This window comes from Lynx canadensis, chromosome B1, assembly GCF_007474595.2.
Source record: "Lynx canadensis isolate LIC74 chromosome B1, mLynCan4.pri.v2, whole genome shotgun sequence".
Lineage (NCBI taxonomy): Eukaryota > Metazoa > Chordata > Mammalia > Carnivora > Felidae > Lynx > Lynx canadensis.
This window is the reverse complement of record NC_044306.2, coordinates 163,859,469-163,884,803: the sequence shown is the minus strand read 5'-3', so window position 1 is coordinate 163,884,803 and position 25,335 is coordinate 163,859,469. Positions and strand designations below refer to the sequence as shown.

The window sequence follows — 25,335 nt, the reverse complement described above, 5'->3', positions numbered from 1 at the left end:
GCCAGGGGTCATTTTATTTCCCTATCAGCCCCGTTGGCCATCTTATAACAGATTTTTCCCTATCAAACTAGATGCTCTCAGATAAGATTTGCAAGGCAGAAGCAGGGAGGACGCCATCTCTCTGTGGCTTGGTTGTTTTCTGCTGTCAGGCTCCATTGTGGAGATTCTGGGCTTTTCTACCCTGTCCAGTCACTAGCTGTGTGGTTTTTGAGAAACGGTAGAGTGGAAGACGTAGGGCTCCCTGGGTGGGCCAGTTCCGCAGCTCTGGGTGTCATTTCTGCAGGCTAGGACTCTAGGCCTTCTGACAACATCGAATGCAGGTAACTCCCCACATTGATGATTTTTCTGTATAAATTGCTAAAGAGGCATCTGTTTATTGGATCTAAACAGGCGGAGTTGACAAAAGTCTAAAACATAGGTCTGGGGAGATCTGATTTGAGAGCAGCCCTTGCTGACATGATCAGAGGAGAAGGTCATTTGACTTCCCTGGGGTGTGGTCCCACGCAAGAAGGGAGGAACACACGCTACTTCTGGGGCTTTTTTTTTTTTTTTTTTTTTTTTTTTAATAACTGTGCCTGTCCTTGGAAATCACAGGAGTCTTCCCTCTGAACGTCGGGATTCTCTCAAGGTAAGGCTTTTGCTTTTATTACCGAGCACCTCCTGTCTACTGGCCAATGCTGTTTCCCCTGCAGACTAACCCATGTCAGTCCACACTCCCCACCTCTGAGGTCTCTTTCACACTCGCTCAAACAGGTGCATATGTGCACGTGCACACGCACACGTCCCTGTACACAATACGCAACATTTTCAACGACTTGAATTTTTTCACATTCTTCCTTGACTCCACAATCCAGGTGTTTGATCCCTCATTGTAATCGTCTGGCTCCCGAATTTTCCCTCTCAAAGCATTTCTCACATTGTATTGAAATTGCTCATTCACTTCTCTGTCTCCCATGTTAAATGTAACTGCAGTGATGGCAAAGACCGTGTCTGCCTTGTTTGCCGGTGTAGACCCAGGACCCGGCATAGTGCCTGGTATACCCATGTCCCAGACATTTAACATTGAATTTATATTCTTCTGTTTCTTTTTTAATTTAAAAAAAAATTTTTTTTTTTTTTTTTACATTTATTTTTGAGAGACAGAGTGAGAGACAAAGCACAAGCAGGGGAGGGGCAGAGAGAGGGAGACACAGAATCTAAGCAGGCTCCAGGCTCCGAGCTGTCAGCACAGAGCCCGACACAGGGCCCAAACCCATGAACCGCGAGATCGTGACCCGAGCTGAAGTTGGACGCTCAACCGACCGAGCCACTCAGGAGCCCCTATATTCTTCTGTTCTAAGGGCTTGCAGAAATTGGATTGTCTCAGAAGCTCTCAGATCAAAGATCAGCTCTAAAGATCAAAGGAGGTGATAGAAACTCCAGGTGCTGAGGCAAAACTGGGACTTGGCAAAATGTTTCTTTTCCTTCCTAGGTCTCTCATGTTCCCCACCTCCCATCCTCATCTCTTTTAGCTCAACCAGAACAAACAAAACAGTGAGAGAGAGAGCAGTTCAGACCACTTTGCTGCATTGTGGCACAGGAGACCATCTCACTGTGAACATCCTGGCTATTTTCTATGTTATTCATCCTTCTTAAACTTTGGCCCTGTTCCTTATATGATACGTGGTCTTAGAGGAATTTTTAATCTAAGACTCTGTTTTCTCATTGGGAAGCATGGGGCCTTACAGATGGCCGCAAATTCCTTCGCACTATTCCCATCTTAAGGTGGGATCTGTGTCTCTGCACCTTGACCAATGGAATATAGCAGAAGAGATCTGTTGCACAGCCCTTAAGAGACTGGCAGCTTCCTGGGGTGCCTGGATGGCTCAGTAGGTTAAGTGCCTGGTTTCGGCTCAGGTCATGATTCATGATTCCCCCCCCCCCCCCCCCCCCCCAGTTCAGGAGTTCGAGCCTCACATCTGGCTCTGTGCTGACAGCTCAGAGCCTGGAGCCTGTTTGGGATTCTGTGTCTCCCTTTCTCTCTGCCCCTCCCCTGCTCATGCTGTGTCTCCCTCTCTCTCAAAAATAAGTAAACATTTAAAAAAAAAAAGAGAGAGACGGGCAACTTCCGATTCCTGTCTTAGAATACTAAGGGAAGCTACCCGCCATGCTGTGGGGGAGCCCGAGCTAACCACACAGAGAGAGGTCAGATGGTGAGAGAGACGCCAGCTCGTTCCAGCAGCCCCAGCCACTCCAGCTGAAACGCAGATGTGTGGATGAAGAAGCTATCTTGGACATCCAGCCCCGATGAGCCTTCAGATGACTCCAGCCAAAGCTGCCATCCAACTACACAACATGAGAGGCCCCAGGTGAGGACTGCCCAGCAGGGCACAGTCAGCCCACAGAACCGTGAGCCACTAAGGTCTGGTGTGGTTTACTAAGAGCAATACAGAACTGCAAGTGGAAGTAATTATCTATCTACCTCCTGGGACTGCTGTGAAGGTAAAGTGAGATTCTTATATGCTGAATCCCTAGTCTGCTGCCTGGAATAAAACAAGCTTTCAGTAAGTATCAATTCCCCTGCCCCTCCCCCTTCCTTTTTATCAGTTCTACCCATTTCCAAGAAGGGGTAACTCTCAGTGTCCTTATCTGAAGCAAGCAGGGTGGAGGTGGGCGATTTGCTAGGCGTTTTTTTGTTGTTGTTTTTTTAATTTGAAGAGCTCCCTTTTCTTTTTCTAACTTTCCCTTGTGTCTTTCTTTTCTGTGTTCTTTAAAGCACAGCCAGATCATTTAGACCTAAAATAAGAATACCAAATCCAGCCTTTTGTGTGTGTGATTTTTCAGACAGAAAAATCATAGGTTTAGTACAGGCTCGTGGTCATGAAAATCAAGCTCCAGAAGCGAAAATGATCCAAAGCAAAATTCCCCTGACAATTTTTGTCATGTCTGTGTATGAGTGTGCGTGTGTGTGCAAAAAGCAGTTAAAAACTTGATGCAATTATTTAACGATGTAAGCATCATAGAATTACAGGCTTCTTCGGGGGAGCGGTTAAAAAGTACACGATTCCCTGTAATTATAGTCTTGCTACGTTTGCTTTTATAGAAAACAAAATTCAAGTTTGATTTAAGCCGCGCAGAAAGACCTCATGCATATCGGAAATGCTCTTTTTCCTCCCAACTCAAATGGCAAATTAATTTCATTCTTGTGATCTTCCTAGAAGTCAACCTTTTATCATGTTTATTGCCAAGGTTGTGTGTCTTGGCATCTCCCCGTCGAATTCCCACAAACACCTAAACGGAAACGCAAGAGGGTTCATCTCAGAGTCTGAGCTGGGTCAGTTTAATGAACTCTGTCAAATACCTGGTCAGTTAAGTTCAGGGCATGCGGGGCAATCAAACTAGATGCCTGACACATATAGCTAAAGGAATGGGTTTATTTTACTTTTTGTATTTAAATCTTTAGTGGAGGCCTGGACACAAAGCCACACCGTGGGCTGCCATATGCCCCCAGGATAAAAGCCTCTGGAACAGCTGGGGGCTCACAAGGTTAGAACGGTGGGGAGGAGAGCCTTTAGCCGAGAGAGAGAGAGAGAGAGAGAGGGAGAGAGGAGAGAGAGAGAGAAGAGAGAGTTCGGTGACATTCTGCAGTCAGTTCCAGCTACAGAATGTCGCCCGGATGGGGCCTGCCACTGAAGACTTCCCCTAAAAAGAACGCAAGGGGCTTGAGCTTGGGATTTAATGAGTGCCAGCCCACGTCTTCCTTGGCATCAAGTCAGTTAACCAAGAGTCTTGCCTTTCCTTATAACCACAAACTAAGGGCTGCGGACCCTTTCCGGGTTCTGTCTCCCAACCCAGTCGGTATCCAGAGACAGCTGGGGTTACGGTTTTCTTTCCATTTCACAGCTCTCTGAGGAGGTGTGACTGTGTGTGAAGCGCTAGAAAGCTTGTTCTATAATTACCTTCTGATTTGCCTCTGAGCGCACAGTACACCCACCCGACCGGCTGTGTTGTTCACGCGCTGCGTGTGTTCACGACCCTGCGCGCTGGGGTCGGAGAACGTGGGGTCTACAACAAAATGGGTGACTGACTTTGTCCCAATGGTAAATGTCACATCTCAGGGGAGTGGATACGGGGTCTTTGTAACTAATTGCCATCACAGCCAAATCTACGATCCGGACGCACTCAAGTCAGTGCAACCACGCCTCAAATGAAGGAGACTGCACGGGGCCAGACAGCAGGACGCGCACTTTCCGACCCCAAGCGCTCACACCCCCGAGGCCCTGGCCAAGCACGTTCCCCACCGCGCGTGGGCGTGGGCGTGCAGGCCGGAGGCCCCGCAGCGTGCTTCCAGAAGCAGGCGCACGGGATGGGGGACCCGGGGGGGGGGCCCTGCCCGGATCTGCTCTTGGAGTGGCCCTGCTCGCCGCTGCCGCCGCATCCCCCGCGCCCGCCCGGAGGCCCAGCCCGTCCGGTTCCCGGAACCCGAGGCGCCCCCAACCACGCAGCCACAGCATCGGCCGCGTGCCCGCCTCAGCGGGACCCGGTCGGCACCGGCGCTGCCTTCCTCCGCGCCCGCCACTGGTGCGCCTTCGGCTCGCGCCACACGTTGCCCAGTCTCGGGTCCCGCAGCCCCATTTTCCGCACGCCTCACGGGGCCCCACACTGGCTCCCGGCGCCCCTAGGGGTGCGGGGCGCGCGGAGCGGCGCCGGGGGCGGAGCCTCGCGGGGGCGCCCCGGGATTGGCCGCGGGAGGCAGAGGGCGGGGCGAGCCCCGGAGAAAACAGCGCGCGCGCAGCCCGGAGGCCGTCCCAGTCCCGAGCTGGAGCTAGTCCGAGCAGCTGCGCGGCTGCGCTTTGGTGCCTTTATTCCGCGGACCCCTCGGGCAGGGTCCTCCCACCGGCTCCAGCGCAGCACACGCGTCCTCCCGCCCCGCAGGTGCCGCGTGGTGCAGCCCCGGCTGGAGCGGCGATGCGCCTCATTCAGAACATGTGCACCATCGCCGAGTATCCCGCCCCGGGCAGCGCCGCCGCCGCCGACTGCTGCCTGGGGGCGGCGGGCCCGCCGCCTGGTCAGATCGCGGTGGTGGGGCCAGTGGTGTGGGCAAGACCGGTGAGTCTTCGTGCTCGGCAGTCCCGGGGGCTGGACGGGGGCGGCCCCCTAGGAGTTGCGTGTGACCGAGGCGTGGGGGAGAGGTGGGATCTGCAGCTGACCGCCCGTCCCCTCCTCCTGATCCGCTGCCCTCCGGAAGGGACCTGAGCCAGCCTTGCCTCCAACTCCCTTCTTGGACAGATGAGGGAAACGGGGATCCTGACTGGCCAGGCCACCTTCTGGGCACCACCGGCGCAACTGGGATTAGAACTTTGGGGGTTTTGAGCCTCTGGCAGTGCCTGGAACTGAAAGGGAACTTAGTGAACGGAAGCCCTCCTGGAGGACTTTAAGGTTGGGAAAGACATTCGTCTCTTGGAAGGCTTAGGTGTGGCTCAGGCGGGCTCAGAGGAGGCGGGTGGGCCAAATGACCCTTCCAGCTGGACAGAGCCATAATTCATGATGCCTTCTAGCCCCTCTCCGTTGTGTCTGGAAGAAGGGTCGAGGAGCTGCAGGGTAGGAATTTCACTTGGTGGCCGCCCGGCTTGCTTTCTCTGGGAGAGCTGTTTCCCGGGCTGGGGGTGGGGTGGAGACCAATGTAACTTCTCATGCCAGAGTGAACTCTCCTTTTTCTTTTCTGCCCTGCAGCTCTGGTGGTCCGCTTCCTCACCAAACGATTCATTGGTGACTATGAAAGGAACGCAGGTGAGCAGATGCAAAATTTGGGGCGAGCCCTCTCAGCTTGCACAGTACTGCAGGTTCTCCCAGGCAGGCTCCTTCACAGTGACAGTCCTGGGCGACAGGATCCTGCCACTTCCAATTTTGTTTGCCCCCTCCCGTGCTCCCCTCCCCTCCCATAACTGCCATCTGGCCTCATTCCATTCCAAGCCCATTCATCATTTTATCAAGTGCCTGAAAGTATTCTCCTTGGTATGTTTTAACTATAGGGACCCCAGTTGGAAGCACCCTTTGTACTCAAGAGCCTCCCCCTTCAAAACACTCCTGCAAAAGTCATAAAAAAAAAAAAAAAAGATGGCCAACTCCTCCCCCCACCCTTCTCCCTCTCTGTTGGCTGCCTTTCAGAGGTGACCTTTTAAAGCAAAGGCCAAAGGAAAGCAGTTGTAAACCTAAAGTTCTTTTTTCTTAACAAAGAAAAAATAACTGGATGGTAGAATTTGAGGAGGAGGGCTCCCGAATAAATGAGAAGACACTATTTCAATGTCTCTGATTAAGGATGGCCACTGGGGAGGCTTAAGGGCTTTCTACCTATGCTCTGTTAGCAAATTGCTTAAATCCTTAGACCATATTTAGTACCTAAGGGGATTATTCGAACTGTGCTGCATAAACCATCCCAAGATAAGGCATTGCAGCCTTCTGCTTTGATGTAGATTTGGCTACCATCATGTCACGTTTTTATTCCAACTGATAAAGTTGGCTGTGCATTTACGAACAATATTTGCCTACCAAGCTATTGTGCTTAATGATTAAATTTACATCAAAGAGTAGTGAAGTACTAAAACAAAAACAAATGCCATGCATGCTGAAAAAGAAGATTTACTTCAAGGAAATACTTTAGATATGGAAGAAATTGGACAAATCAGTTTCCAAAATCCTGCAAACCTTGCCTTGGATTTAATAAAGCCACAAATCTGGGGTTAACATTGCAGTTAAAAAGAAAAATAACTGAGATGAGCTCATTAAGTAGAATAAACTATAGCTTATTCTTGTGCATTGGTTCAAGTTATATTGTCTTTTCTATTTAAAAAATCCCACCATGTTTTAAAAGTTGTACAAGAAGGAAAAACTTTTTTTTTTTTTTTTTTTTTTTTGCCTTTACAGGTAATCTCTATACCAGACAAGTCCAAATAGAAGGTGAAACCCTGGCTATTCAGGTTCAAGACACGCCAGGTATTCAGGTAAGAAGCTCTGAGGTTCGGGACTAAGTCAGGCTGTGGGATTGTTCAGTTCTCAGGATGCCTCATGCTAAAGAGAGAAATTTGGGGGAGTCCCATCTAGGCCTTTCCATGTTGCTTGTCACTTCCGTGTTATTTGGCCGTTGGTCAGTCTTTGCCTGGCTTAATTTGGGAGATTTGGCTCAGGGGCACAGATCTTCTCTTAGGCGGATTCTGTCTGGGAGGAAAGACCAAACCACGCTTGGAATTGGCAAAGTTTCCTTGCTGTGCTTAAAAAGAGTGGTTTTTACATGTGTGTATTTGGTATTAAAAATCAAACATTTAGGTGTAGTCTGCAAATGCTTGGGATCATTTTATATTGTGGAAAGTTACTCTATAGACAAAAGAGCCATGCTGGTGTATGTGTGTGTTTTTTTCCCTCTTGAACTGGGCAGTTCTCCAGGTTTAAATGCTTCCAGCTCCTATCTTTACTTCCCCAGACTTACTGTCTAGCCAGTTAATTTCCCATTTTGTGCAACTACAAAGTCTCTCTGCACGGAGTTCTCTGCAGGTCAATTTTCCACTCGAGTGTGGTGAGCTGCACTGTTATTTATTCCAACCGTGTGCAGCTGGATCAACATATTGTCAAGAAAGCCGGACTGTGTGCGGATATAACTTGTTGATGGCCTGCAGCCTGGCGTACCGTCGAGGGCGCTTTTGAACCCGCTGCCCAGCCAAGCCAGGGCTCTTTTCCGGCCCTCACCATTCGCCTTGCCGCCACCCCTGTCTTTCAGGTCCACGAGAACGGCCTGAGCTGCAGCGAGCAGCTGAATCGGTGCATTCGCTGGGCAGATGCCGTGGTGATCGTGTTCTCCGTCACTGACTACAAGAGCTATGAACTCATCGGCCAGCTCCACCAGCACGTGCAGCAGCTACACCTGGGCGCCCGGCTGCCCGTGGTGGTCGTGGCCAACAAAGCTGACCTGCTGCACATCAAGCAGGTCGACCCTCAGCTCGGACTGCAGCTGGCCAGCGTGCTGGGCTGCTCGTTCTATGAAGTGTCGGTCAGCGAAAATTACAACGACGTCTACAACGCTTTCCACGTCCTGTGCAAGGAAGTGAGTCACAAACAGCAGCCCAGCAGCACACCAGAGAAGCGGAGAACCTCCCTCATTCCCAGGCCCAAGTCCCCCAACATGCAGGACCTGAAGAGGAGGTTCAAGCAAGCCCTCTCTGCCAAAGTGAGGACTGTCACCCTCCGTCGAAGCAGGGACACTGGGGGGGGTCTGGTCTTCCCAGGAAGAGGGCCTGAGGTTCTTGCAGCACAGGAATGATGGGTGCTGGCAGTCATTCACGGTTCCAGTAGGAGCCGGAGCAGAGCGGCCAGGAGGGTCTGTGGGACTGCTACAGAAACTTCGTTCTGAGCCGGGGAGGGGGGGGACAGGATTGATGAGGCTGGAATGAGCCCACTGAGCCACTCTGAGTATGTGAAATGTGCTCCACGTCTTTTCCTTTGGAGTGGGGAGGGCGGCGTAACCGCTTTGGATTTTGTTCTTGACCTTGTAAATGATGGTCAGTTGTAGTTTCCGCAACTATATGGATGTGGTTGATGGTGGGAACGAGAGAACAGCTTAACCACTCCCAGCCTTTCCACGTTTTCTCTCTTCTTTCTTTTTTCCCTTTTCTCCCCCCCCCCCCCCCCCCCCAAGAGGAAGGACTGCTTTTTCCTCTTACGAGTCTAATTCGCATCTCTGGAACACTGTTCCTTACAGAATGCCTTTCTAACCTGAAGGACACCCGAGATTTCTTCTTTAAAGAACAAGGAGGAAAATACTACCCCCACCCCCAATAAAGGGTGGGGTTTATGGGCCAGATGTTATGTATATGGACGGACATCCGGAAGCTTATATGGCTTGCAGGAAGGGCTGCTTCCTCCTGACACGGGAGGAGTATGTTCAGTTGAGCATGTGTTAAATGGTTGAGAACGCAAACTCTTCAGCCCCAGACTTTGAGTAATTGTGAGACTGTATAATTTTTTTTTTTTTTTTTTTAGCTGTTGCATCAGGTACAGGAAAAAAAAACCGTGTTCATTGATTTTGATGTGATCTGTGTAAATGGCACACAGCAATGACGTCGGGTTGTTTCCTAGGCCTGGCCGAGTGTGGCTTAAGTACGGAAAACACTGTCTTACAGCGAGTGCACGGATACAGGGGCGACCGCCAAATCCCGTACACAGACGCACTTTAAGAAGCCACTCATGCTTTGGCTTAAACTGTAATTAATTTATTTTATGTACAATAAATCTCATTTTAAAAGCGTAGACCTCTGGCTTGGTCTCCATTGAAATGTTCACTTTCTGTCCTTCAGACAAAGTGTCCCTCAGTGACTTGTCCTTACTGGGCACTTTGAGTGAGGCGTTACGGCCTCCTAGGGTTACCTCTTGGTTTCACAGCCAACCGACGAGATGCCTTCTCTTCACCCCCTTTTACAGAGGAGGAAACAGGCTTACAGACCAGCTAACCAACTTGTCAAAGGCCCCACCCAGCCTGGGAGCGCTGGAACTGTATTTTGCCGCTTTCTAGTCAAGAGTAGCGTGTCTCCTATTCATTTCCTTCACGACCCTCCAGGTAAAGCGAAGACAAGCGTCCAGCTCTGTGTCTTAGGCTGTTAGGACAGCTCTGCGAGCCCGAAGATAACACACTTCTGTACAAGATAACGGCTTCTCTCTAGACACGTGGCTTATTTGGCAAACTCCTTGGGGTATGGTGCTTTCAAAAAGTGTGCTTTGTTCCCATTGTAGAAGCTCGGAGCTGTTGATCTGGGGCTGGTCAAGAGCCCTTCCTGCGTCTGCTGCTGCCACAAACGTAGGTGCCGAAACCTCCGGGCTTCTCTCCCCTGCTTCCATCTGGGACTGGGAGACCTTTCATGCAGGCCACGTTGAGTTGCCATCTTTACAGGCCCGTAACCACCTCTGAGGAGGGCCTTCACGTACATGACCTCATTGAATCCTCAGGGTACCCCTGTGAGGAGGGAGGGGAGGAAATACCACCATTTACAGGTGAGGAAAACAGGCTCTGAGTTTTGAGCGATGTCCGCAAGGTGGCACAAAGGACAGGAGTCAACGTCTTCTGAATGTATGCCATGTTCTTATTCTTCATAATGTTTCATGCACAGGGCACTGCTTGGCCATGGGACCAAGGCAAGCAGTCAAAATGGCCGGCTATTGAGGGCCTACTGCGTTATGGTGCCAGACTTCCAAATCTCTTTTCCCACAGGGTAGATATCCTGCCTGCTCTTGACAGGGCTTCTGGTGACACCCCAAACCTGCCTGATATGGAGAGCAGTTGTCCACACTTACCTATAACCTAACCTCTGAGAAGGTGATGGGTGTGGGGGGGCAGGGCGAGGAATGGTATTCGCGTGAGATTCTAAAAACGCCTCAGTTCAAAGGCACTGACAATCATCTCCAAGGGCTTTCTGCTTGCTTTTGGTTTCATTCGTTTTCTGTGGTTCTATTAACAATGTCCAGTGACCAAGAGGTTAAACTTTATATACCTAGCAGAGGTCCTCTACCCATGTTCTGGAATTAACGAAGACACAAAGTTTTCCTGTGGGCTTAATCTCGGAAAGGTGCTGAGTAGCGCTGCCCCGCCATCCATTTACGGGCACACCGTTTGCTTCCCCACCCCGGTCCATCTGCTCTCCGAGCCTGCAGACGTCTTGGGCCGTCCTCTCCTCCCTGTGAGCTTCACGTCCTGACCTCCTGGCACTTCATGGTTGCCCCTCACTTTCCCACTATGCTGGACTCCGTCGCTCTTTACCTCGGAAGTTAGGGTGGGAAGGGGGTCTCAGAGCTGCCCTCCATCCAGGGGATGAATGTCCTGTGAGAGAGACCCTGCTGGGAAACCTCCCAGGTCCCAGTTCTGCGCAGCGTCTCAGGCTAACTTAAATATTTATAGTTCTGGAAGGAACACACCATATTTTCTTCTCACGAATTTAGCTTCATGTTTCATTACCTTTGCGCATCTCTTTCATTATTAGTGTTTCTTAATCCCTCTGTGTTGGTTTTAACATTTCTGAACTGCAACCATATGGCACTGAGAAACCGCGTCTCCCACCTAGGACGGGGACCGCCTCCTTGGCCACCAGGGGAAGGAATGGGAGGGATCGGTGGTGGGGGGGGGTTGATGGAGAAAGGAAAGGAATTAAAATTCATGGAGCATTTGTAATGTGCCCGATTATAAATGCTCTCCTTTCATCTTTTGAAGAATCCTCTGAGGAAGGTAATGCTAGCACTCCCATCTTAAAGATGGGGAAACTGAGGCTCAGGGTACATCACCTGCTTGGGCCACACAAGTAGTAACAATGAATGTTTCTGTTTATTGAAACCTGTGTCAGGCTGTAGCGGGTATCGGAAATAATGTTCCCCACACCAACCCCACAGACGACTTTTAGTCCCTTCTACAGGTAGGCGGAAGGGAGGCGCCGAAGAATGAAGGAGCTGGTCCAGCTCCTAAGGAGCGGATTCAGGACTCCCCCGCCCCCCACGCCCGTCTGGAGCCACAGCTCAGCCCGTGGGCAGCCGGCCCCAGCTTCCCCGCTCTCCTCCTCCAAGCAAAGTGCCCCCGGGGTGCTCTCCTCTTCTTTGGCGGACCCTGGTCCTCCCTCCCCGGGCCCACTTTCCTCCATCCCCCTGTGGCAGCCTTGGGTTTGGGGCTCCTCCCCGGCCCCAGGCCCCCTGGCCGGCCACATCTGCTGTGGCCATCGGCCTGGCTCACTGGCCTCCAGTCCCAGCTCGGTAATAAAGACGCAGGCAGGGGCTGGCGGCAGGGGGGGGGGAGGGGGACAGCACCGCCCACAGCCCGTCAGCCTCACGACCGACCGGATCCGGGCCTGTCTTGCTGTCTGGCTTTCCTCCCCGCCGCAAATCAAAACCATTCGGAGCGCTCTGCGGCCCGCCGGCTGCGTGGTGTGCCAGGTGGGAGAACCTTCCTGCCTTCCCCGGGGCTCCTGCCAGCCCCCAGCCTGCTTGGAAGGTGGGCGTGCCCACGGGGCGCCCCTCGTTCTGGAGACACGGGCCACTTGGACATTTCGTTTTACACCCCGAGGGAGAAAACAAAGGCGTTTTCCGAAAAGGCTTGTGGGCAGATCCCTCACAGAAGAGCAGTTGGGTAACTCTTGGTCCTGCCCCTGCAGGGGTGGGGTGTGGGGATTGCCCCGCAGAGTCTCTGCCGGTAAGTTAACACAGGCCCTCAGGGGATGGCCAAGACGGAATCATAGGGCTTTATTTATTACAGTAACTGCACTAGGAGACCTGATGTTTTCTGCACTCCCTTTAGAAGTTTCCGGGAAGTTCTTACCGTCCTCCTCACTTCCCTAACTTGGTGTGAAGAGAACAGGCTTAGGGTTGTTACTGATTGTGGCAAGATCCCAGCCACCCCCTCTCCCTTCTCAAATACCCTCCATCATCTGGTTTTGTCTTTTTTTTTTTTTTAATTTTTTTTTAAACGTTTATTTTATTTTTGAGACAGAGAGAGACAGAGCATGAACGGGGGAGGGGCAGAGAGAGAGGGAGACACAAAATGGGAAGCAAGGAGCCATCAGCCCAGAGCCCGACGCGGCGCTCGAACTCACGGACCGCGAGATCGTGACCTGAGCTGAAGTCAGACGCTTAACTGACTGAGCCACCCAGGCGCCCCTGTTTTTGTCTTTTAACATTCCTTTTGAGAGAGAGACCGAGGAGTTTTTTAATGTGTCTTAAGGAGGGATGGCAGACATTTATAATACTGGATTATTTGTTACTGAAATTCTGGTTCTGCTAACCAAGCTAAAATAAACAAGAGTGGTCTTGAGGGGAGCTTGACGGAATTCTTTGTTACTGGGATAACATTGGAATGGAGGGGCCCTGGTGTAAACAGAGCTATTTCCATAGCCCTGGCCCTCTGGGGACAACCTTTGGCGGACAAGGCCCCCGGGGTGCTTCCAAACGCTCGGCGTGCCCGCGCTGTTTGCCGCAAAGCAGACTCCAGACGAAAGGTTCACCAAGGCAGACGTCAATTGCTACACAGTATTTACACCTCTATCAACTGTGTTTGGACAGAGTGGCCTGTGAGGTCCTTGGCAGAAGGGCCGCATCTGTGTGTGCTCGTTTTGTCCCCACCAGCCAGAGTTCAGGTGGCAACACTCAGACCCAGGCCCGAGAGAGAAGAAACCAGCACAACAGCCCGGCCGTCTTGTAAGCCACCTTCAGGCAGCCCAGATCCCTTTAGAATTGGTACATTGGCATGTGGTTGAATCGGGTGTCAGCCTCAAGGAGGTCAAGCTCAGGATCCACCCAGACTTCAGGGCTAACGTTCATTCATGATGGAGAAGCTGCTGTTGGAGACAACATGAGGCCCTGAATGAGCCATCATTAGACATTTACCACCAATAATGGGGATTCCTACAGGCTCTTGGCCAGCTTTGCCATGTGCCATATCCTAAGTGCTTCACACGGATTTATTATTTTACTTCTCACGCCAACCCGATGAGGTCGGCCCTATGATCCGATTCCACGGTCCGCTGAGAACCGAAGAAGTGAACTGCAGCGTGGAAGAGGTGGGATTGGAACCCAGGCCATCGGCGCCTGGCCTCTGGGCTCTCCTGTCTTGGAAATCTGTGGCACCAACGCGTTCTTCCTCCTCTGTTTCCTCATCTCGTGGCTCCCAGCCATGCCTCTGAACTTTCTCTTCGTTTGACATTATTCTCCTGTTGAGACTTTATCATGTTGCGAGGAGACCTCTTTGCTGTCCTCGCTGGTCAAGGCCTAGTCCTTGCCATCACGTGCTAGCTGCTGTGTCGGGGCTGGCTTCTGTCCACAGCAGCTTCTCTCGTGAGGTAGGTACCTTCCGTGAGCATGCGTAATTTCCAAATGGAGGCACTGAGGCTCCGCGAGGTCCACACCGCTGTTTGTGAGCACAGATGAGACCGAACCCAGGGAAGACTTTGGAACTCTGTTCACCGACCTTCACAGGAAGTCAAGAACACAATCCCTTTCTCCCTTGTCCTCTCCCACTCCCCGGCAGTGAGCACAAGAAGAAGGCAACACCAAGGAGGTTTTAGGAGGTTCTAACAAGGGGGCCAACGTGCCATTTCCTGAGTCCCTTCTTTTTCCTTATCTGACGAAGGCCCTTTGCAGGATTTATACCAAGTCTCCATTAGGCTCCTGCTTTTTTAATGCAAGGGACAGGGTTCTGTCCTGTGTCTCCTACCTTCTTATTCAAACCAAATTCCGGCCACCACGAACTTCCTCTTTTCTCCAAAGCCTCCCGCTACCTGATTGCCTGTCTCGCTCAGTTCCTCCAACCAGTGACCACAGAGATGGAAAAAGATGGTGATAAATCTAACTTGTGACATTCCTTGCACACAGAGACTGCCTTTGACCATATTAAATATAGTACTGAGGGCATCTGGGGGGCATGGTAAATGCTAATGGACAACATTTACAATCAGGAACGCCCTTCTTTTGTTAATTCCAGACTAGCAGCTTTTGAACATTCTTTTTTTAGAGAAAAAATTAACTTGTAAGAATACATTAAAGCCTCAAAAGTAGTACACAACTACACGTTTGCCGTGAAGAAAATTCGAACCACACAGAAGTCTACCAAGAGTGAGACTCCCCCTTTTCTTAGCCCTCCCACCCAGACTCCTTCCCAGAGGTAACTACTTGTTAGCAGTTTGGTTTTTGTATTTCCAGAAAGTTTCCTTTGCATATGGACATATGGCTTACCACTTAACTTGGAGCAGATGCTCACACAGGGCGGGGGCACCGGGAGAAGGCCCAGCTGCTTGTTCTGTGAGAGCCACAGAGTCAGGGGCGCGGCTGGCTCCTTCAGGAGCATGGCCCGGAACCTAGCAGGGTGCCCGGGACGTGCCTCTCAGTATTTGGAAATGAATGAATGAATGAATGGCTGAACAGATGAATGAATGTACATTGAGACAGAGAACAGGGTACATAATTTTTTAATTTTAGAAAATAGCGATGTCTGCTTTGATGATCATTTCTTTTGGGCTTGCCATTTGCTTCCTTATTCAAGTTCAGACTTCTGGGTTAGGGGAATGAAAGAAGCATCTGGGGTCTCCGTATCTCAGCACCATGAAAGAACCGGTTTCAGGTGGAAAACACACTTGGATCACAAACAAACAAACAAAAAACCACCTCCAAAACATCGGTGTCTATAAACACTGCTTTGATTGCATCTCAGAATGATTTCCAACTTCACGGTTTTTTCCTAAAATAGCATTATTTTATAGAGAACTAGAATCAGAGGCACGTGAGGGTTTTGATCTACATTTGACTTCCTCTACCTGTTCCGCCCTCTCTCGAACTGTTTGTCAGCTTTCCCTCTTTATTACAAACATCTTTTGGAGATGCCAGAGAGGTCCGTGAACCACACACCTGCGAGTGTGTGGGTTAAGCAGTTGCTTTTTGCCAGAGTTCTTAAACAATTTCACTGGGTTTTTCTGATATGACCAGAAGGGAAAGTTAGGCAAACAGAAAAGAGAGCTCTCTATTTCGACAGCAACACTACTGAATACAAGTCCCAGGGGATGGGGTTCCAGTCTCGACTCCCTGGACCAGGTGATCTTTATGGGGCCTTCCTTTGGGAGGGGAGGACACCTTTTACAGGCAGGGACAGGCCTCCAGTCAGCCTGTCTCCCACCTCTGTTCTGAGTAGACACGTGGGCCGGCCTGGTGAGCACGCCGGGAGGGTGCCGGACTTTGTGATGGCAGGCGGACCACCAGCCCGGTCCTAACTGCTGCCCGCCCCTCCCTCCCTTCCTCGCCTCTTCAGCAAGGTCTCAGATCCCATTTGCAATGTTCCCCCCCCCCCCCAGTTACATAATCTTAAGGAAAACCAAACTTTTTTCACACTCCTGATGTGAAGCATGTCTAATTTCTTGAGCAACTGCAGATCAAATGGCTTGTAATCTACCAACACTCGCCAACAGGCGTTTATTTAGAAACAGTGAGCTTGCGGCTGGAATCAGGAAGATTCCAGGATCACAGAATCCAGGATCACAGGAATCAGGACCACAAAGAGAGGGTTGAGGAGAAACGGGGATGATGTCAAACATGGCCGGCTGAAAGACAGTTTGACACCTTTAGAAAAATGAAAGTAATTTTTTTTTTTTTTTTTAAGTTGTTGGGAATCCGAGCAAAGTACTTTGCCGCATGGTTGCCAAGACCCTTCAGGCAGAATTCTGTTGTAGCCACCGTTAGCAAGGGGACACCGGTTTGGGAGGCGTATCTTGAACGGTGACAGGATAACGGTATCGGTATTTCCAGCTCAGGTAAGTCTCATCCTTGCAGATGCTCAGAAGCCAAGGTCTGGATGCAGCCGGTCAGTCGCAAATAACAGCTCAGGAATGTTAAATGGCTTCAGGAGTCGCGTGGACAGCACGATAACCTATCAGCAGGAGGGGACAGACACACCACAGACAATTAGGGATACCAATCCCAGGTTATCGGATGACAAGAAATAAAATGCAGTGTGTTTCTATGGGGAAAGGCACGGAGGAGAATACCGTGGAGATAAGGCAGAAGGCGGCCGCTTGAACGCCACTAGAGTCCTGGGAGGAAGGAAGGGTGCACAGCCTGGGAAGAGATGGCCCGTGGGACAGCGGGGCTGCGTTTACTGAGCCTTTGACCGCTTGGCACCGAGAGTGGCCGTGCCCAGCCGCCGCCTTACTGCTGAACTGAATCCACTCGTACCGTAGCTTTGTGATCCAGTAATTTGACCTCAATATAGAAGTTTCTCTCCTCTCCAGGAAGCCTTTGCTCCTTCAGGGCCCCCGAGAAGGCACACCCAAGAGGTGGATGTCCTTGTGGGTGCTAATGATGGTGACTCTGTTCATTTCCTAGTACCCCAAACTGGGTGGTTTAAATAACTGAAATTTATTGTCTCATAGTTCTGAATGTCAGAAGTCCAAGATCAAGGTGTTGGCAAGGTTAGTTCCTCCCAAGGGTTGTGAGGGAAAATCAGTTCATGCTCCCCTCTCAGCTTCCTTGTGTCTTCACCCCATCCTCTATCTATGCATGTCTGTCTCTCTGTCCAAATTTCCCCTTTTATAAAGACACTGTCATATTGGATTAGAGCTCACCCTAATGACCTCATCTGAATCTGATCACCTGCAAAGACCTATGTCCAATAAGGTCACCCTCACAGTGTTCGGACTTCAATATCTTTTGGGAGGGGGACACGATTCAACCCATAACAACGATGGAATAATGATGCTAGCAGCTAATGTTTATCGGGCCTTATGAACTGCCAGGCACTCAGGATGATCTCATTTGATATCTGTTTCATCTTCCTTACAATCTTACGAAACAGGTGTAGTATTCCTATTTTGCAGATAAGGAAAATAAAGTACAGAGAGGTTCAATCACTTGTCCAAGGACAGACAGGAGATAGCTGAGTGAGGATTCCAACCCAGGCAGGCCGAGTCCAGGGCCCAAGTGCCTATCTGGTCACCTCTGTCATGTCAAGGGGTCTGGGCCAGGCCACTTTACTCCCCCTTTTCTGGCCCGTCGCTGTGGTGACCCTTCCTGCTTCCTTCATTCTGGACCTTTCCTCCGGGGTAGCTTTCTCTCTGTAGCACCGGAACGACTTGTTCCCCAGGGCTGCGCTGGCTCCGTGATGCGCCGTGTAAGGGCTGGTGAGGTTCGCACAGGGGACTAGGTGAGGAGGTGACTGTGGACATGGGGAGGGAGGCTAGAGCTGGAATCCCATGGCCCAGCGCCTGAGCAAAGGGGACTGCCAGGCTGGCGGCGGGACGGGGCTTCGCCCAGCCACCTGCCACCGGTCACGTGCCGGTCGGTGCCACACATTCCACCATCTTCCCCTCCTGTCGCCCAAAACTGTTCCGGGTGCACCTAAACCAAGGACTTAACCAATTGCCAGCTCACTGGTCAAGAACGGAGCCCGTACCCCAGTGTGGAAGAAAGGCAGACGGGGCCCAAGTTAGAGGAGGAAGGAGAGAAGAAAGCATTTTGTCATTTTCTTCTTTGTCTTCTTGTTAAAGAAGTGGGGATTATTAACAAGTTTTCTGTTTAAAGCAACAATTAGCCTTTGAAAGCTGCTGTTTTACTTTTGCTCGAAAGGGAACGGTCTGAAACAATACATGGCTCACGTCAGCCAAGGTATATTTCGGGCGGGGGGAAAAATACACTGAAATCTGTGCTTACACTTGTCCTTGAAAGCCAGGTGATGAGAGTTTGAGAGCAGCAAGTGAACAGTAGCATCCCCTGTCATCTGCACACGTGGTGTAGACGCCATTTCAACACGTGGCTCTGGCGAGGGTCTCCACTGACTCCTCAGCGTCTTCCACGCCGAGCCATTAGGTGGCGAAGAATGCTGGGTCCCAGGCCCGCCCACTCCCCAGACCCCCGCAGAGCCTGGCTCCGCTGCTGCTTGGCTCTATGCCCCAGGGAAAGTCACCTCACTTGGAGCCTCACACTCCGTGTCCCAGGAGGAAAACAACAGCCCTGAGCTGGCAGTGTCGTGGCAAGGATTACATAAAGTCAAGTGCGTAGAACACAGGGGGTGCCCAGCAGTTGTGAGCTGCTCTTTTATTGTGGTTTTGTGACTGGGTCATAGGTCTCCTTTTGAATGTTATAAAAGCTAAGAACTCCCTAGAAAAATACGGGTCTGTTTACACACACGAGATTCTGAATATAGTTTTAGGTGAGGTTTGTGTACAACTAGGGTTCATAGACCACAAGGTAAGAAACCCTTCTTCAGACATTTTTAAGAGTGTGTGCACGGAAACCAAAGTGCTTTGCATGCTCTCTAGCGGTTGACTCTTGTGAGGCAGTAGAGGCCGGTGTGGCCAATGGGCCAAAGGCCCCTCTCCTGCCCTCGTGACTTGCCGGTTCCCCCCACCACTGCCGGCCCCCGTGGTCCTTCCAGAGCCAAAATGGCAGGCAAGGGTAAGGGCTAGCAGGAGTCTCCCAGGATGCTTAAGTCTTGCTGGCAGGAAGGAGGAACTTGGAGAAAAAAGGCTATAGACTCCACTGATATCGACACTTCTAGAGCAGTGAGAACCAAGCCGAAAGAATCCATCCCTCAGATCGGGTGCTGGGCCTCCAGCCACGGCTGACAGAGACGGGGGTGGGGGGTGGGGTGGGGGTTCCCTGACCTCCACTGAGCTGGAACCAAAGACCAGGCCTCTGATATCTAAACAGGCAAGTATTTAGCATGAGGGCTGAACCAGAGGGTGTCTGGGACATGTTTCGTGGAGGGCTGAAAAGAAACATATGGAAAACCAAATCTGTGTGTGAAGTGAGGTAGGGGGTCTCCGAGAAGAGGAGAAAGCTGAGACCAAGGACCCTTGCCGGATGGTACAGTGGTTAAGAGCACAGGCTTAGGAGTGCCTAATCTGACTTGGAACCTAGCTGGGCCCCTTGCTGGAGGAATGACTCTGTAGACGTTGCTTAATCACTCTGAGCCTCAATTTCCTCATCGGTAAAGTGGGAATGACACCCCTCCCCCAAGAGGATAATTACGCAGATCGCACGTGAACATATACATAAAATATTTAGCACAGCTGACAGATTCTAGAGGGGCTTAAAATGGTCCCCGCTATTATCGTTTTCATTATCATCACCATCCGGGCTATTCTCGTCCTCTGTCGCACTCCCTCCCTCCAGCTCACAGCAGTCCCCGGGCCAGTGCCGGGGAGCAGAGGTGCCAAAGCCATCTTACCCAAGTGTAAATCTGACCGTATTACTCATCGGCTTAAAATCCTGACTGCCTCCTCCCTGTCCTCTGATAAACCCAACCCTCCTAGAGAGCATCCCGGGACTGTAGAATCCGATGGCTGCTCAGCACTCCAGATGTCACCCCCTCGCTGCCACAGCACCCCCCCCCCCAAAGAGTTTTACGTTGCGCCCACCCTCCACTATTCGCGGTTTCGCCAGTGGAACTTTGGGAATGCTTTCCTACCCTACTCTTTGCCTGAAGGCCTCTCAGTCCTTCATCGATCTATTCGTGCATCACCACCTCCAAGGAAGCCTTCCAAGCCCACCCCTCCCCAAAGACGGAGTGTGTTCCCATGGCTGTTGGTTTCACACCATATTCCTTGTTGCCTTAGCCGAGTCTTTCCGCTGTGTCTGAACACAGTGCCGAAAACGTAGCAGGTCCTTGATATAGTGACTTAGCGAATGATTACATGAACGAACAAAGACGGTCGGACAAGGAAGGAGGCAGTGAGTTTGGTGAGGGTCGGCAGGAATCTTTTCATGCTGGGAGGCTTTAGTAAAAGACAGCTCAAATAGCTCCGGGAAAATTGTTCCAGATCAGTTCAACTATTTGTCTAAAGCTCTCACTGGGAAGCCAAGCAGGACTGCATGGCTAACACGACATTTATACTGTAACGGTTGATGGTCCTTAAGCATTTTCACATCTTAGGGATCTTTCGGTCTCCAGACTCATCAGAGCACTGTTAGAGGTTTTTAGTCTAAGGCATTTCTGCATTACTTGATTAAAATAGTTCTAAACGTTCTAAAGAATTAGCCGAATGGGGGACAAAAAGGCAGTCAAAAATGAGAAAGAGAATCCTTAAGAGAGCCCGAAATCAGCCTGTTAGACATAAAATTAAAATTGTATAAACTACCATCAGATGTGTGATATCAGGCAGACTAAGCACGAGAGAATTCCTTTAAGAGAACTAGTTTTCTCCCAGGCAGCCGAGCGCACTGATGAGGATTTCATCCGTGAGATTGGGGGGGAGGGTGACACCAGGGCCCCCAGAGCCTCCGAGCAAGCCCTAGAGCCCTTTGCGCTCCAGCGGGAAGAGGAGGGTTCAGTCTCTGTTCTCAGATGGGCTGGGGCTCCCGCAGGCGCAGGCCAGCCTGCGACACTGACCCAGCCCTCTGGCTTTCTTTCCATTTTCCACTCCTGCAGGCCACCGCTATAATTTGTAGGTGCCAGCATCTTCCTTCCTGTTCTATTTCTGCGGAACACGGAGGAAGCGGGGCAGTCCGGGATTTAGATTCCACATCCAGCTGATTTCTAACACTGTGCATTGAAAGAAGCAGGGGATAACAATGGTTTTCCTCCTTTTTTCTTTTAAACTTGGGAGATTCTGAGGCGCCTGGGTGGCTCAGTCGGTTAAGCGTCTGACTTCGGCTCCGGTCACGATTTCGTAGTTCGTGGGTTCAAGCCCTGTGTCGGGCTCTGGGCTGACGGCTCGGAGCCTGGAGCCTGCCTCGGATTCCGTGTTTCCCCCTCTCTCTGCCCCTCCCCAGCACACGCCCTGTCTCTGTCTCTCTCTCAAAAATAAATAAACATTAAACTAAAAAAAAAGAAAAAAAAAGATAAACTTAAAATCCCACGGATGTTTTCCTCACAGTAAGAAGCTTCAGAATAAAATATATCTAAACTGAAAAGAGAGGAAAAAAAAAAAAAGGAGGTCACAGGACTCCTCTCCTTGGGGCTTTCAATCGAGTTTAGTATAACCTGGAGCGAGGTTTTTAGAGGCAAGATTTAGGTATCCTGAACCCTGAAGTTATGCAAAGCCCTGTGTGTAGTAGCATATTTCTCAGCCTCCTTTTTGTCCTAGCACATTCTCACTAAATACTGAGCTCCAGAAATGGAGAACCGCTAGAAAGCGTGTGTGGGGGGCAACGTGCACTGCCTATGCAAAGCAGGGGACGGAGGGGCTGACCTGCCCACACGGCCTTCCTCTGTCTCCTGAGCTGGCCTTTCCCTGTGTTTTCTGGAAGGGACCTTCCCTGTTATTTTCCTCCCATAATCTCAGGCTTCTGCAGGCCTCTTGGCCACCATCCAACCAGAGTTTCGCCTGCAGAGCCGTCTGGGCACGGGGCCCCACACCAGGCGGCGAACGAGACAGAGGCCGGTGCCAGGCGCGCGCACTCCAGAGCGAGGGGAAGCCTACCAAGCTTCCCACCTCCCGGCGGTGGCTGCTCGGGGTGGGCGTGAGGTGGGGGGAGTTGACTCTTGGATCCCTCTTTTTTTCGTAGTCGGAGCAGAGGGCCTCTGCAGCGGCCCAATTTTCTCCTCGGCACGTTGTCCAACAACCACGGGCAGGGAGTGGAGTTTTAGAGTATGACCACGGTCCCGTAAGACTAGCAGGTGGCAGGTGTGGTTTCTGGATTCCTTGTTTCACGCTCCCCTTGTCACTGTTTGTGGAAGAGAATTCATTTCTACATGTGCCTCGAATGGGTTGTGTTTCCTTTGAAGAGCTGGTCGCTGAATGCCTTTCAAACCTCAGCCCACAGGCCTTCTCCTCCATAAGGAGCTGTGCCAGATGAAGGAACCACCCCTCACCCCTACTTATTCCCACCACAGCACCTGTCTTCTCAGCACACTTATCTGTGGCTGGAGTTTTCATGTTTGACATCAGTCATTCGTTATTAGAACGTAAGTTCCATGAGAGCAGGCACAAGTCTGGCTTGCTCCCTGCTCTATTTTTAGCACAAGAACAGTGCTTGGCACAACAGCAGCCATTCAACAAATGTTCACGGGATAATCAACTAATCCCACTTAGCGGATGTGATTTCAGAGTCCTGTACTTGAGTCCCAAGAGCACCCATGTAGATATAGAGAAGGTATGGATTAACAGCAGCTGTTACCAGAGTCAGGCTGGTTTTAGTTGTCCGTAATCTCAGAATGAATTGACAGGTTGGTGAATTCTCCAGAAGAGCTACTTTTGTCGCATACTACAATACTGTACGTGAAGTTTCTAGCGTTCAAGATTCAACATTGAATGAATAATCATGACACTCAGCAATCCTGATCCTGTTTGTGGTGCTGGGAATAAATAGTAAGAAAGCCCAAAGTCCTGACGCTGGAGGGAAGCAAGCAGGCCGAAGAGTGGTAGGAAAAGACCCAAAGGGAGGCAGTCCACTCTTGTGAGGCGGTAGAGGCCTGTGTGGCCAATGGGCCAAAGGCCCCTCTCCTGCCCTCGTGACTTGCCGGTTCCCCCCACCACTGCCGGCCCCCCGTGGTCCTTCCAGAGCCAAAACGGCAGGCGAGGGTAAGGGCTAGCAGGAGTCTCCCAGGATGCTTAAGTCTTGCTGGCGGGACTGAGGAACGTGGAGAGAAAAGGCTATAGGCTCAGTTGATGTCGGTATATCTAGAACAGTGAAAACCGAGCCAAAAGAATCCATCCCGCAAACTGTGGGCTGGGCCTTGTAGGCTGTGGTGGGGACAGGGAGGAGGTGGCCCCAACTGCCTCTGCACTGGCCAGTCCACACTGAGGCATGGCTCTCCGTTCTAACCGAGCGCGAGAGGGAGAGACGGAGTGGGACTGAGGAGAGCCACCACAACCGCCAGGGCACCCCCAGACGCGTATCGTGGGACCGAAAAGCCTCGGTTTGGAGAAGAGCAGACCCAGGGGAGACCACGTGGAAAAGGGACGAACCTGATTTGCCTGTAAATTCTGCGGGGCCCAGGAGCTAGAACCAGCGCTAGTGAGTGAGGCTCTAGAAGGCAGATTTGGATGCATCTAGGGGAGACAGTAAGGGCCGCCGAGACTCAGGCAGGCTGCAGGGGGAGGGGGCACACCCTCATCTCTGGAGATGGTCAAGTGTAGGCTGGATAGGAAAGACAGAATATAAGTGTCAGATAGGTGGGGCGCCTGGGTGGCTCAGTTGGTTAAGCGGCCGACTTCGGCTCAGGTCATGATCTCTCGGTCCGTGAGTTCGAGCCCCACGTCGGGCTCTGTGCTGATGGCTCAGAGCCCGGAGCCTACTTTGGATTCTGCGTCTCCCTCTCTCTGACCCTCCCCCGTTCATGCTCTGTCTCTCTCTGTCTCAAAAATAAATAAAACGTTAAAAAAAAAAAAGCGTCCGGTATATTATCGCTGCTTATGTCGACAGTCAAGCCAAGTTAGTTTCTTGGCTGAGGGCTTGTTGGGGACGTAGATTCGGTAGAACCTGTTCCTTTCAATCCGTTCGCCTGTTTCTCCAGCAGACGAGGAAGTCTGAGCCGACAATGGCACCAGTCCGCGTGCCATCTCGTGTACGGCTAGAGCAGCGAGGCCTAACGTCCGCTGTTCTTGGAAAAGCAGAAAGCTAGCTGCTCATGTCCCAGATCCGGGCAGAGTCGGCTGCAGAAGTAGGGCAGCTGTGTCTTTTGAGGGCGAGAAAGGGAGATCTGCCTCTGAGGCGTGTCGCTCCACAAACATCTAGCTGATCCGCCTCCTTGCAGAAGCTCGGAGATGCACGGCGCTCTGGTGCCCCTGCCTCTTCCGCTGGTCTTCCCTGCTGCCCTTGGGGTCTTCCTGGGGGCCCCTTAGCTCTTCGGGGGAACTTGTGGCACAAGGGCAACAGAGCAAACCAGGCTGCTCCTTAAGCTCCAAATTCTTTGAGAAGCTCCCTTTGCGGAGGTCTGAGCACACGGTCAGATTATAGCCAAGCCACTGCAGCTTCCAGGTCCGGGTTGTCAAACGCAGGTCACACAGCTTTGGAAACGTCTGCACTTCATCCTTTCAGAGCGGGGATTCACATGTCTGTCGGGGTGTCACAGCGCAGCACCGTTCCGGAGAGCTAAGCATCCGGTTCACCTCGTTAGGGGCAGCGAGAAGTGTGCTTTCGGATTTTAAAAATGTCTTGCTCGAAAAGACAATTGCTCACGAAACGGATCCTCGACACTGCCGCTCAGTGGCCTGCAGAGGTGGCACAAAGCCGAAGATGACCCCCCCAGGGGCGAGTCTCAAACGGGGGCGAGGGGGCAGAGGCAACGGGAAGATGACGTATGCCGTCCAGGGGCTCCTCGGGTTCCCAGAGGACAGAGCCTCAGCTGCCCCTGGCGCGAACCAGCCCAGCAGTTGGCGCTTCTCTGGCTTTTCTCTCTCTACGGTCTCTTTTCAGATTCCCTCACTTCTGCTTCTTGGGATCATGTAAGCCACCTGCTCTCACGTCCCTGTCACATGGCCTGTGTTGGGGAGCCCACAGTAAGGCAAGGACTTGGAGTCTTACTGAGTTGCAGGTTCTGCCTCCTCGGGCAGATCCGCAGGCAGGGGGCTCGCCTTCTCCCGAAGCCTCTCCCCTTGGGCTCCCGGCCTCAGGCCAGCGGCTAACACCCCTCCCGCAGGGCAGGGGCTGCTGCTCACAACAGTAGCCACCATTTACTGAGAGCTAAGGGTCAGGCACTGTGCTAGGAATGACACCCTCTCCCCTTACCTGATCTAAGATTCACAGCCACCCTGGCCCTGTTCCATCAGCGAGAAAACTGAAGGCTTTGCTCTCCCAGATCAGCTGGCTAGTGAACGACAGAGGTAGGACTCAAAGACAGACCTAGAAGATCAAGAGGCCGGTGTTCTTAACCACGGGGCCACTTACAAGGGGGAATGAGAGGCACCTGGCAGGAGG

The 25,335-nt window shown here is 51.6% G+C and overlaps 2 protein-coding genes across 2 annotated transcripts in view; one reads left to right on the top strand and one right to left on the bottom strand.

Annotated features, from left to right (window-relative positions):
- The first annotated feature begins 4,859 nt into the window (after positions 1-4,859).
- On the top strand, positions 4,860-9,276 carry RASL11B (RAS like family 11 member B). The gene is given in 5 exon segments (XM_032592990.1): positions 4,860-5,059; positions 5,062-5,088; positions 5,713-5,769; positions 6,904-6,980; positions 7,751-9,276. Coding segments are annotated over 5 exon segments (813 nt in total). The 5' UTR covers positions 4,860-4,947; the 3' UTR covers positions 8,291-9,276.
- A 6,652-nt stretch (positions 9,277-15,928) lies between these two features.
- SCFD2 (sec1 family domain containing 2) overlaps positions 15,929-25,335 on the bottom strand; it is a 401,788-nt gene continuing 392,381 nt past the window's right edge. The window contains exon 9 of the mRNA XM_030313874.2: positions 15,929-16,405. Within this exon, the coding sequence (XP_030169734.1) occupies positions 16,313-16,405 (93 nt within the window). The 3' untranslated portion in view covers positions 15,929-16,312. The remainder of the gene's footprint in view (positions 16,406-25,335) is intronic.